Here is a 13,994-nt window from a genome sequence, read left to right on the forward strand (position 1 = left end):
GTGGCCAGCAATGAGTCCAGACCTGAATCCCATAGAGCACCTGTGGAGAGATCTAAAAATGGCAGTTTGGAGAAGGTACCCTTCAAATATCAGGGACCTGGAGCAGTTTGTCAAAGAAGAATGGTCTAAAATTCCAGCAGAGCATTGTAAGAAACTCATTGATGGTTACCGGAAGTGGTTGGTCGCAGTTATTTTGGCTAAAGGTTGTGCAACCAAGTATTAGGCTGAGGGTGCCAATACTTTTGTCTGGCCCATTTTTGGAGTTTTGTGTGAAATGATCAATGTTTTGCTTTTTGCTTCATTCTCTTTTGTGTTTTTTCATTTAAGACAAATTAAATGAAGATAATAATACCAAAGAATTTGTGATTGCAATCATTTTCAGGAAGAAACTGAGTATTATCTGACAGAATTGCAGGGGTGTCAATACTTTTGGCCACAACTGTAGTCATGTTTCAATCCCAGGATAGGGGGCCACTTTAAGACGGGGCTGCAAAATAATAAGCTTGGAAGGCACACACCTAGTACTAGGGTAAAGATGCTCAGCAGTCACCTGACACCCATTAATGCTGCTGATCTTCATTTGCATCTTGAAAATCCTGTATCCTTAGGTGAGTCCAGGTTAAATGACCTTTATTAAATATTCTTCATGAGCTTAATGGCTCATGCACATAAGTACAAAGACTGCATGGCAGTGCATGGAGGCCGTACTGACTCTTAGTGCAGGGCTGAATTGCCCTTTTGTGCTGCTGTACTGACAGGTACCTAATGTAGATACTTTCCCTAAAAAGTAATATTTGTATGGCAGCAGACCTATGTGTATATATATATATATATATATATATATATATATAGCGTCTGATGGTAATTACCATATACACATATTTGTAGTAAACTAAATTAAAAAAATCCAACCCACATTAATGCACTTATTTCTTTCATCCGCACAGCTCTGCTAGAGTACAAACTTTCTAAGAACTAGCTGTCCGGATGTTTCAAATGAAACCCAGCCGTCTACATTCAGTCCGGTCAGGGAAGAAAAAAAGACAGCTTCAGCTTAGGCCTCTTTCACACTTCAGTTTTTTTGCATCAGTTCAAATCCGCCAAAAAGTCATTCAAGCGGATCCGTTGTTAACTGATGTGAACGGATGGCACAGGATCCGTTTTGAGAGAGAGAGAGAGAGAGAGAATTTTTTTTTTTTTTTTGTCCCGCACCCAGAAAGAATTTCGGGTTAAATGAGTGTCTGGAGGATCCGCCACAGAAAAAAACGTTACAAGCTCCGTTTTGAAATCTTTGAGGATGGTGACGGACAGCAATTTTTGGCGGATCCTCAAAAAAAACGGATGCAACGGACAGCAATCCGTCACAATCCGCCATTAATGCAAGTCAATGGGGAAAAAAACGGATCCTCAAAAAAATTTGAGGATCCGTTTTTTTCAAAACCTGGCGGATTGTGACTGATTGTAAAAAACGGAAGTGTGAAAGAGGCCTTAGGGTTACTGGATCAGTGAGGAAATACTTAACTCTTCCTTTGCCTTACTTAAAAATAACTTAGTTGCTACTGCTGGGCAGCAATAAACATTGTTATGTGATTACGGACTTCCTGCGCGTTTCCTGTGCTGACTTTCAGAGTGAAGTTCAGACAATGAAAGGAAGAGATTACTTCCGGAATTAAAATAGAGTTCGCCAAACTTGTTGTTAATAAAGGTTTAGGATTTTGTGGAAATTGAACCATAATTTTTTTTTTAACTTAATAAGGATGTCAACTTGTGAATTAGAAAAATGTTACTATACTGTGTTCTATAAAATATATGTAAAACTGTACAGTAAACTCACCTATCCCTATCTAAATACATCGAAAGGTAAAAACAACCGCTACATACAAGACAAAGAAGAACGTGTCACAACAGTTCCACCATCCATCTCTCCAACTCCCACCAGCCCGATGCCGGATCCATGCCAGGACAACCTAGATGCCATGATTCTCGGTAAGTGCCCATATTTCCATATTCTAGGCCTGTTGTGAAAATTCTTGTAAATACGCAGTAATATAATAAATCCTTCAGTTATAGCAACATGTTATAAATCATCTTGTTGTCTTACTTGTAGGGCCTTTTGGGAAAACATATGCCTTTAAGGGAAACTATGTGTGGACAGTCACCGACCATGGCACTGGTCCTCTCATGAAAATCCAGTCCCTGTGGAGAGGACTACCAGGAAACTTAGATGCTGCAGTTCACTCGAAACGCACCAAGCTCACATATTTTTTTAAAGGTGAAACACCTTTATTTTCGATGGTCATATTGTAATGATAATAAATACAGGAGATGTTTATGGTATTGATCTGATACAATATCAATACCAGGGGTGTAGCTACAATAGGTGCAGGGGTTGCAATCGCACATGGGCACAAAAAGTCCATTTGGTATATGAAGAGACCAATACTATTAAGGGTTTGCAATAATTGGGGGCCCTGTTGGAGATTTTGCATTGTCCCATGAGCCTCTAGTTACGACACTGATCAGTGCCAGGGACAGACACAGACATTAGAGGGCCCCTATGCAAGAACAATATATGGGCCCTTTGCAGTTCAATGAGTCATCATAATGCCCAATTCCACTGCTTTGGAGCTAGATGTGGCCCATTTAGGTCCTATGCGGCTGCACAGGTCGCATCATTGTCTGCAGTATTTGACACTTGTCACATTACAGTATTGTACAAGTAAGGAAGAAAATTATTTTTCCGAATCTATCATGACATCATCTGTTGTGTGTTCCCTTTCTAGGAGACAAATTATGGAGGTACACTGATTTTAAACTGAACTATGGATACCCTAAATTTTTAACTAGAGTCCCCCCAAACATCGGAGCAGCCTTATACTGGGAAGGAAACCAGAAGATATTCCTCTTTAAGGTAAACTGTTGATCTATTTCCTAAAAAAAAAGTATACATAATATACTGTATATGCTAACAATACAGCTATCGCCCCTTTCTCCCGGATAGACATTCAGGCATGCTCAATCAGACGAGCATGCATTATTAATGGTATAAAGAGGGGGGATAAGTCACTGACAGGAGCAAAAGTTTATCCATAATGTCCATAGCAGAAAGGAGGTGAAAAGCTGTATTATTCTAAGATCATATTAGCTTGAAAAATAGTTTATACCAGTAAAACGGTGTCCATGATTATAACTAAATGTCAGCTTCCCATAACAGCCCCAATTGAGAATGAGCAGTCACTGACACTCTATTTTGGCTTCTTTAAAAAGCACCTATTGTTTTTTTTTACGATGAGTACTACCCATCTTAACGCTATGTCTGGTGCCAAACCAACACAGCTCATCACCCCAAGAACACCATCCTCACAGTGAAACATGGTGGTGGTGGCAGCATCATGCTGTGGGGATGTTTTTTCGGCAACAAGGACAGGAAAAATGGTCAGAGTACTGCTGACAGGTGTCATGATCCAGGATGGGCTTTGTCTTTGGCCCGTCCTGGTCAGACAGGGGTTGTTTCTGCCTCTCTCTGGCAGAGGGCGGCTATTTAATGCTCACTTGACCTAGGTCCGGTGTCAGTTATACTCCTGCCCTCGGCTGAGTTAGATGACCTCGTGCGTATGTGTGCCTTGTGCCTGATATCTTGCTTGCTTGTTTGGTTTTGATCCGGTTCTGTCCTTGTTGCGAGTTCTGCCTGTCCCTCTTGTACTGCGCTACCCCTCTGTGTATGACCCTCTGCCTGTGACTTGACCATTCTTTGCTCGTCCCTTTGGTACCACACAGCCCTCTCTGTGTATGAACCCTCGTTTGTCTGACCTGCGTTTTCCTCTCCTCTTCTACAGTTTCACAGCAGTAGGTACATTATATCATCTGCAGCAGGACAATAAGCCCCGCCCCCTGCAGTCACATGATCTAGGTCCTGGGACTCCTTACTATTTTCAGTGCCGCAGGTCCTGTCTGCTTGAACCGTCACTACTGTATTGGACCCCGCGCTCTCCCATAGTGTGGGTAAGTCACCCTGCTCGGCGTGGCAGTTTGCCGACGCCGACCTGGTCCTGACATTAGAGTCCTGACAACAGGTTTCCTTTATCAAAAAAAAAGCAAAGGATTATGGGTCGCCCTCCCAGGGCTGTGGGGTACTCGGTACCGGGCCGGTCTCTAAGATGGGAATGTCACAGCAGCGGTGACCCGGTCCGTGGCCCTGGGCGCCCATGTAAAAGGGGTTGAGTTGGGAATAAAGTTTATATGTGATTCGTGACGCCACCTGTGGTGTTCGGCAAGGGAGATGTTAAGCCAACACTGCAGACAGATCCTCTGGGACTGATGGTGTAGTGCAGCTATGATGTTGTAACCCTCCACAGGCAGGGCTGTAGTCCCAGGGCAGTGTGGATGAAGGGTTAGGAAGAAGGTGCAGTGTTTGGCACAGAGATGTAGCAGCGCTGAGGATGTTGCAGGAAGGAGGCAAGGACACAACAGGGTGCAGTTTCTTTACCTTTACTTGGCAAACGCAGTCCAGGGTCCTGGTTACAGATGGCACAGGAGCAGGCTAGCCTGGAAGCAACTCAGGTATCTCTCTATCAGATGGGTTGTGTAGTCTCCTTCCTAGCGCTGGCTTGAGGTACATGCAGTACAGTGTTAAACTGAAGTTCCTCCTTCTTATCTTCTCTTAGAACTACCTTGTATGGCAGACAGCTGTAGCCCTCTGTCTCTCTTGGCTCACCCGTCGCTGTTGTGCCTCCGAGTCTTAGTTGGGAATAGCGCATTTACAGCTTCCTACTCCTCTGGTTTCTGTTGCAGGACCTTCAGTATCCATACAACCGTGGAGACCAGGCTCCAGATCATGCGCTATCACAAGGCGGGAGCTCTCCGTCCTCAGCTCAACCTCCAGCTTCTCTCCACACGTCTACACATGTTGCCCACCTCACACTAACTAACTATTTTCCCCTCCTGGCCCTCAGAGCGCGCTCCTCCTCCAATCCTGGTTCAGAGCTCCCTCTGCTGGCCTGGAGTGGGAACTGTGTTGCATGACATGGTTAACTGCTAGAGAGACCCTTCCTTGCTTCCAAGCATGACATCACCCTCCCTGGAGGAAGGCAATGCCATTGTGGCGACCATACTCCTGGGGGCGCCACAATTACAAAATGAAAAAAACAACAGAAAAAAATTAGTGATTGCTAAAGTGACTGCTGCTTAAAAAATGAACAGTTTTGACAGCCAGAAAGAGACGCAGTGTGAACATATCCTTAGGCCATTTGCAGAGGGATTTCTTTTTATTTTTTGAGATAGTCAAAAACTACAAGTTTTTCAAGTAGAAACCACTTCAGGAAACTCTTTTTTCTTTAGGGAATTTTTGAAGGATTTTTTGTTTACTGAAGCAGTTTTTAAAAGTTCTTGAAGTTTTTGGGAAGTTTTTTTTCCTAAAGCATTTTATTATTAGTTTTTTTTTTTTGTGCATCCCCCTGGTTTAGTAGTATCTAGTTTGGAGTTAGCTGTTTCTAAGGGTGCTTTCACTCTGTGCTTTGTCATACATTCGTTGGTCCCATCAGGAACGTCCGAACCTCCCCAAAAAATGGGATTCGGGCGTATCTGCTGACAGGGCCATGAAATGGAATATGGAACAGTGCAGACAGTCAATGTGTGCTCTGTCGTGCATCATTTTCAGGCGTTTACCCCTAATGGAGGCGGACACTCGGATGCAGACTGCTATGCCTCCGACTCCATTAAGTGTATATGTCCGCAAATTATGCACGACGGAGCACATGTTGACTCTGTCGGCACGATTCTAGTCAATGTCTTCGACATTGCATATGCCCAAATCCCGTTTTGTGAAGGGGTTTGGACGTAAACCCCGATGAGAACACTGAACGTGGTGAAGAATGCAGTGTGAAAGGGCCCTAAGAAGGGACATGCACCTTCTCTTTTTCCACCACGCGCTTTTCAAAACTAAAAGAGGAAAAATTGCTTTTAACACTGAACATATGAACAGCAAAGTGGTTTTACAATAGATTTTTATAGGAACAATCTTTTACGTAATGTTTCAAGCATCTTTCAGAGTGGACCCTCTCGAGAAACTCCTCTAACAACCTCATGTGCATGTAGCCTTGCTCTGTAGTTACTAAAAGTACAATATTTCAATATTTTTTTAAAATATATAACAAACCAATGTATCTGTAATGTGCTTGTACAATAAATAATGTAATCTTTGATTTCCACAGGGCGATGACTATTGGCAGTGGGATGAATTGGCCTGGAGTAACCTAGCGCCTAAAAAGATCTCTACCCTGTTCACGGGTGTTCCTGGGAAGTTGGACGCAGCTCTGACTTGGAAGAATGGAAAGATTTACTTTTTTAAAGGAGACAAGTATTGGAGAGTGAACAAGCAGCTACGGGTGGAACGAGGATACCCTCTGAGCACGTCTGAGCGGTGGATGCAGTGCTACACCATGGATTAATGAACTGCCTTATGGGGTTACAGCAGTCAGCAATGATAAAGGTCACCACACAACGACTATGGACTGATGAATGCTGCAATCTCAGACGTGCTCACCAATTAGAAAGCGATCCAATAATCCTCCTCAACACAAGTGATGAATTTTGTAAAATATCGTTAAAACTTACAAGATAAGATTATTTTTAACATTGTAAGAATAAGCACACTTTCTTCACATATTCAGACGTTTTCTCACTTGTCGGAGGTCATGGTACTGTGACTAATTGCTGGATCAGCTCCTGGACCAATGAGTAAGCGCGGCCTACGGAACTGCACAATTAGAACACTGCCACCTATGGACAAACATGGATACTGCAATGTACATCTTAGTTTTCAACATCAACTCGATAATACTTCTGCAACTTCAGTGTTGGAAGAAATGAATCAAATATATATTTCAAACTTAGGACCATCGCCCAACTCCGACAACTACTTCGTCTCATGAAATGCAGAAGTCTGCAGTGCCTCCTGCTGGCAGGTGACACAAATAATAAAGTTAATAAAAGTATCTTCTGTGTGAACTTATTATAGAACTTTTCCAAACACATATACAGGCTTCCAAAGATGAAAAAACATGCGCTGGATGGGTTCACATTCAGTCTTTGTTCACGTTTTGAAGCAGAAACTGAGCAAAACCTCAAAGTTTTTGAGGATTCTTGAGTTTTTCAGGAGGATTTTGGAAAGTTTCCACTCAGTTTCTGCTCCAAAACTATTCCTAGGCAATGCCGCTTTAGGAAAAATCTGGTGGTCTTTTGGCCATTGTTTTTTCTACAACTTTAACTAAAAAGTGGCTTTGTAGCGGAAGCCAAGAAATGAATATTCTACTTCCGAGTCACAGTTTCTGAACCCTTAAGCAGTTAAAAGAAGTAATGAAAGACTAAACATGTGCACAACAATGTCGTTTTTACATTGCTGTGTGTTAAGTTCACTTTTTGTTGCAGTTTTGGGGAGTTTTTGCAAGACGATTTCAGGCTGCTTCAAAATATTCACCAGAAAAATCATTTAAAAAAACGCATGAAAGACTCTTCTTTTGCTGTTCATATGTTGTGTTTTCAGCGTTTTTTTTTCCACTTCAAGTTTTGAAAAACACTTAGAAGAAAACAGGAAATTGCAGATCACTTTTTTAAAATGGCTCCTAACGGAATTTGCTTCAAACTAGATACCGTCCAATCAGAAGGAAGAACTCCAAAATGCTTCAAGAGACGGTTTTAATGGTATGTGCAGATAACATCTCTGCAAAATCCCCCCATAAAATGAACATAGTGCAAAGCAATATCAAAATGACATTGTGGTGCACATGTTCCGTCATATCGTCTTATGTCACTTCTTTTAACTGTTTCAGGTTTCAGAGTGAAGCACTTGAAAGAAGCCCTATGCTCTTTTTTCAGGCGGCGCTCTATACCTTTCTATACTTAAGGCCTCTTTCATACGTGTCTCTGGTACGTGTGGTGACAGTTTTCACATGTATCGGAGACGCTAACACACGTAGACCCATTCAAGTGAATGTGTCTGTGCACATCAGTGTGTTTCCACGGACCATGTGTCCATGGGCAATACACACTGGTATGTTCGTTTTTACCGGCAGCACAGGCCACAAAACGTCCCGCACACATGCACATGGATGACACACAGGTATGTCATCCGTGAGACACATACTAGCGCCTGAGAAGCAGCAGTACAGTAAGCGCAGTTCCCCGGTGCTGAAGACTGCTCTCATCATTCTCCCTTGCTCTGCCAGCAATCAATGTGAGCAGGGGAGAATGATGAGAGTTATATTCAAGTGATAATGAGAGCAGGTGGCGGCTGATGGGACTATTACTAGCCAGCAAGGCTAGTTATCAAGCATAGAGGGGTACCCACAATGTTTTTTAAAATTATTTATTTGAAAACCAGCCAAACTAAAGTAAACAGCTGGTGGCTGGTATTCTCAGGCTAGTAAGGAGCCATGGATATTGCCCCCTCCAGCCTAAAAATAGCAGCCCGCAGCCACCCAGAAAAGGCACATCTATTAGATGCGTAAATTCTGGAGCTTTGCCCGGCTCTTCCCACTTGCCCTTTAGCGGTGGCAAGTAGGGTTCATATTTGTGGGGTTGATGTCACCTTTGTATTGTCAGGTGACATCAAGCTATGAAGCGGTGATGGTTATGTGCACTGTAGCTCCATTCACACGTGGCTCCACAAACAACCCCATTAAGGGAATAGTGAGGGGCATGGCCAATTAAAGCAAAATTCGCTGAGACTTGCACTGCGTCTCAATGGGGGGGAAGGTCTTCTAGTATGTGGGCTGATGGAGTTTGTGCGCCAGGGCTTCTTTTTTGTTCTAGTCCGGCCATGCCAACAACCACACATGCTGACGGCAGCTGTATAATGTTATAGATCTACAGTTCACGTCATAAAGGGGATCTTGTAATTCTTGCTGCTATGTGGATCTCAAATGGGGAAGTGAAAAAAAAAGTTCCAGCTCCAAAACATGAGAGTTACCCTCTTACATTGATCAATATCTTCAGCTATAGAGATCTAGGTCTTTCATGGAAGAAATCTAAGTTTTTATTAGCAACTTTGTGACCAGGTTATGACTCTCAGGGATTTCCACAATATCTACCACTTACAGGTAAAATTCCCCTACTATGTAGGCTTTGCTTAAGTGTTCTTTGGTCATTTGGATTTTTTAAAGAAAAAGTATTTTTTTTACATTCTCTTTTTTTCTTGCAACTAACCGCTTATGAAACAGGTTGCACTTTAAACCATGGCATCTAACGGGCACTCACAAAGTGATAACTTAGTAGATGCCCAATGCACCATGAAAACAGCCTATGCTGCTGGCAAGTGAATGCAACCTGCAGCCCCACCTCCTGGGCTGTACGGTGGGCTAACCATGTATTACTTAGGTGGGTTTCAGATAGAAAAATTGGCAGGATTTCTGCTTTGCACTCATATAATATCTGGGCTAAGCCAACCTAAAGCCCTCATTCTTCGTCCATACATGTTTTTCACAAAGACGTACCCATTATAGCCTATAGGGCTGTTCAAATGCTCAGTGTGTTTTTAAGGGGCAAGTATTTGCAAAATAAAATAAAAAAAGAAGACACAAGTTAATTTGTGACCCAAGTCACAAACATAACATCCATTCAAATCAATGGGTCCGTGAAAAAAGTGGACAGCAGATGGGTGCCACCAGTGTGTCATTTGCGTGCAGCTACAATGACAGTAATAATGGACACACAGACCAAAGATGGATGAATAATAATAATAATAATAATAATAATAATAATAATAAATAAGACTTGCTTTCTGTTTTGCAATAAGAAGAACATCTGAATGAGGACTTATAGATAGATTTCTCCTGAATGATACACATAAATTATGTTGCCGGTCCCTAAGAACATTTTAGGGAGACCTATTTTTGCCATACGCGGGTTTTCAAAACGTATTTATTCAATCTGTGTCCACAATAATAATTTCAACCATGCCCTATTTTTAATAGCATTTCAGGATTTCATTAGCTTTTGGAGCAGCTGCCTGGCACCAGATGTTGCCAAATGACTCAATGTCCATCAGCCTTTGATAATTGGTTTTGGAAGATTAAAAGATTACATGTGAGCAATCTATAATACACCCTGGCGAGGTGAGGAACATTTTTTAACTTAAGAACTCTTTGGTGTGTCTTGAGCCAAGTTCTTGATCATACAGCACCAAAGTGGAACTAGGACATTCTGGAAATCTTTGTTTAGTAGAAGCGAATTCCTGCAGCAATAATTGAGGAACCAAAAATATATTTATACAAGATATATGGTAGAAATTTCTGAGACCGAGGCTTCGCTAAAACATCAGTGCTTTTTCTGATACAGAAAAAAAGGCCTGATTTCCATCAGTGTTTGTCAGTTTCTGCTTTTACAATCAGCGATTCATCAGTGATTTTCTTGTATCAAAAAATAACTGAATAAATTGGCAATAATCTCCAATACATTACAGTGTTAAAAATGGATAACACATGGACTGCACACAGACGACAATGTGTGCTGACCTTAATCTTCACTTACTTACAGTGGCATGGAAAAGTTTAGCTAAAGATGACACATTTCCTTTGTATTTGGGCAAGTTTGGGCACCCTTGGAGATTTGTGTGCTCAGATAACTTTGACAAAGGCTTCAGATCTTAATAGCCTGTTAGGGTTATGGCTTGTTCACTATCATTGTTGGTAAAGGCCAGGTGATGCAAATTTCACAGCTTTATAAAAACCCAGCCCTCTCTAACCTTGTGCCAAAAACAGCAGCCATGTGTCCTTCTAAGTGTATGGGAGGGACAGGACTGTAGTTGTGACCAGAATAACCGCAATATCTATATCCACTCCTTCCCCTACAGAAAACTGCACTCTTCTTTTCAGCATACCTGTATCTCCGGATTTAGCTTCCTCTGTGCACTTCCCAGGCAACGACGGTCCTTCTTTCAGGAAACCCCCAGCAATGGAGACACAGTCCAAGTTAACTTTAACATTTTCTTTACTGAGTACTTCACACGTTACATCCACAGTAGTTACATCTTGACATTTACTGGTTTCCTCATCTTTCCCTTTCTGGCTGTAGCTTCTGTGAGGTACACACCCGGACCGTCCTAGACTGCTCCCCAGTTCCTTCCTGGTCTGACCTTTCCATGATGACAATTCATTCTGCCTGCTTCATCCCAGACTTGAAATCATCCGTCACCAGGTTTGGTTGCCTCTGGTAAAGCATCCGGCCAATCTGTACCAATCTCGTCGAAGCTCCAACTTCCTTCATCTCATCAGTCCAACTGACTCCTGCCCTAAAAACATCTGCCCAGGCGATAAGTTGCCACATCTTTCCTTTCCTGCACTGTCCCACTGCTATGACATACAGTGGCCGTGGGTAACGTGGGCTGCAGCGCTTGAACGTTGCGTGGCTGCCAAGCTGTCCGGGCCTATAGCCCATGTGGACACTAGGGCACCCTGACCCCGTCTGACTTAACTTCCCACAAACTTCTCTCTTACTACCTGGCAGCCCCTCCTACAATTAACCCTCTACAACCATCCTATCAGCTATACCTATAAAGCCCACTAGTATGCCCCCATCTAGTGGCCCATAACAGAACTACACTTACCCTATATATAAGAACTATCTACTAAAGTGCCCTCCTCTAATTTCCCGAATTAGACTTACCCTAAACTGTACATAAATATCAGTGTACATTACTTTACAATATATACAGTATAACATTAAGCAAGAGCATGGTAACATATATACAAATGTGGCAGTACCAGTAAAATAAGCGGTAATACATCTTCATATGTAGTAGTACCTCAAGCATTCAACATATACATTATGAATATTAGCAATATATAAACATTAACAAATCAACAGCAATTAGAGGAAGGGAAGCAAGAAGGACATTATATCTCACCCCCTTACATAAGCAGCTGCCTAGCACTCTGAAAATGAAAACGGTGGAGACCAACAAAGCAGGAGAAGGCTATAAGAAGATAGCAAAGCATTTTCAAGATGGAAGACCAAGAAAAATTTCAGTGAGAGCTGCTCGTAGGATTGTTAAAGGGGAAAATCAGAAACCCTGCTTGACTGCAAAAGACCTTCAGAAAGATTTAGCAGATTGTGGAGTTGTGGTTCATTGTTCTACTGTTCAGACACACGTGCACAAATATGGCCTTCATGGAGGAGTCATCAGAATAAACTTTACCTGTGTCTTCACCATAAAATTCAGAATTAGAACTATGCAAAAAAACATCTAAACAAGCCTGATGCATTTTGGAAACAAGTCCTGTGGAGAGATTAAAGGAAACCTGTCAAGTCCCCCTGTGACCCCAGAACCAACAGCAGTTGTGTCTACATAGCTAAACACCCTGCCTAACAGTCCCTATATTATATTACATGCATAAAAAGATATTTAGAAAAAGTATTTCTAAAGTCCGTTTATGATATGTAAATGAGGCTTTTGACTAGTCGATGGGTTGTTAGTTTCCCAAAACTACACAGCCCACTTTGGGCATGATAACATCATGACTTACAAGTGCTGGCATCATCGCCAGTGCTATACATACCTCACACAAGCTCATGACTACTTTTCCTATGTGTGCCAGCTTCAAAGAGGCGCACTTCACATGATTTGACGTCTTCTTCAATTCTGATCATGTGCAATGTGCCTCTCTGAAGCCAGCATGCGTACACTCTGCTTCAGATGATCAATTCAGTTTGGGAATGAAGCCGCGAGGTATGTGTAGCTCTGGCGATGACACCGGCACTTGTAAGTCATGTTATCACGCCCACATGGGCTTGATAACATGCTAAGTTCCCAGACTAGTCTGGGGACACAAACGTCCCATTGACTCATTTACATATCATGAACCAACTTTAGAGATAATGTGAAAGTGCAAGAAAAAAGAAAGACAAAAAAGAGAATATCAAAGAAAGTGTCTTAAAGGAAGTAAAGACAATTTTTTAAGGGTAAACTAAGGAACACTGAGAAAGTAAAGAAACAGGAAAGAAATAAAGGAGGTTTAAGGGCGAATGTATTGATGAAATATGAAGAGAAGGAAGGAGAGAGGAAAGAAGAAATTTCTGGAGAAGATATTAGAGTATGGACAGATTGGAGATTTGAAGTGGATTGGTATACAGATACAGAGCTAAAGAAAGTATAAAGTTTTTGCTTTTTTAAAATGTAGAGTTTTGTTGTTTGTATTTTAATGAGAAATAAATATAAAATTAAAAAATAATTGAATACGGATTATGAGGATGTTGGCGACATTTTATTGTCCAAAATGGGAATTTTTATTTAATGTTGCGTCTCTCTGATGCATTCAAGTTAAAAAAAAAAAATCTAATAAAATGTCACACCGGCGCTAATTTCACACACAGCTGGGTTTAAAGCCGCTGGCAAACCAAGCAGATACATTGTGCTCTCTGCCAAACAAAAGACACAAAATGAATATAAACTTGCCGCACTGACAACGATGTGTGGTCTGAAGTAGTTAATAACAAAATGCACAATCTGCCAAATTAATGCAAATTGGGGTACTCACTGGTGTGTGTGCTCTGCACCGTTTATGCTCCACTCCTCCGTGGAGGCCAGTGGGTGAAAGCTGAATTAAATGCAGGGAGCGTCCTCCCGTTTGCATGAAGAGAGACCCCCTGGGTGGCGCGCCACAGCTAACGGCGGGCAGCCTCAGCCGATGGCGCCGCCGTGTAGTAGCGTGGTAAGAAGGGGGGGCGTGGTAAGAAGGGGGCGTGTGGTGAAGCGGTGACGTCACCGGTCCGCAATGACGGACATGTGCAGGGGCCAACCCCGACGCGTTTCGGGGGAACCGTCCCCTTTTCTCAAGGACCATTTAATTCAGCTTTCACCCACTGGCTTCCACGGAGGAACGGCGCATAAACAGTGCAGAGCACGCACACCAGTGAGTACCCCGATTTGCATTCATTTGGCAGATTGTGCATTTTGTTATTAACTATTTCAGGCCACACAGCGTTGTCAGCGCGGCAACTTT

General features: G+C 42.4%; 1 protein-coding gene across 1 annotated transcript in view; it reads left to right on the forward strand.

The window, feature by feature from the left end:
- Positions 1-6,992, forward strand: part of MMP19 (matrix metallopeptidase 19) — a 29,866-nt gene extending 22,874 nt beyond the window's left edge. Inside the window, exons 6-9 of the mRNA XM_073552234.1 lie at positions 1,861-1,986; positions 2,108-2,272; positions 2,784-2,911; positions 6,210-6,992. Of these exons, the coding sequence (XP_073408335.1) occupies positions 1,861-1,986; positions 2,108-2,272; positions 2,784-2,911; positions 6,210-6,446 (656 nt within the window). The 3' untranslated portion in view covers positions 6,447-6,992. The remainder of the gene's footprint in view (positions 1-1,860; positions 1,987-2,107; positions 2,273-2,783; positions 2,912-6,209) is intronic.
- The last annotated feature ends 7,002 nt before the right edge of the window (positions 6,993-13,994 follow it).

This window comes from Dendrobates tinctorius, unplaced genomic scaffold (assembly GCF_039654945.1).
Source record: "Dendrobates tinctorius isolate UK_male_01 unplaced genomic scaffold, ASM3965494v1 ptg000187l, whole genome shotgun sequence".
NCBI lineage: Eukaryota > Metazoa > Chordata > Amphibia > Anura > Dendrobatidae > Dendrobates > Dendrobates tinctorius.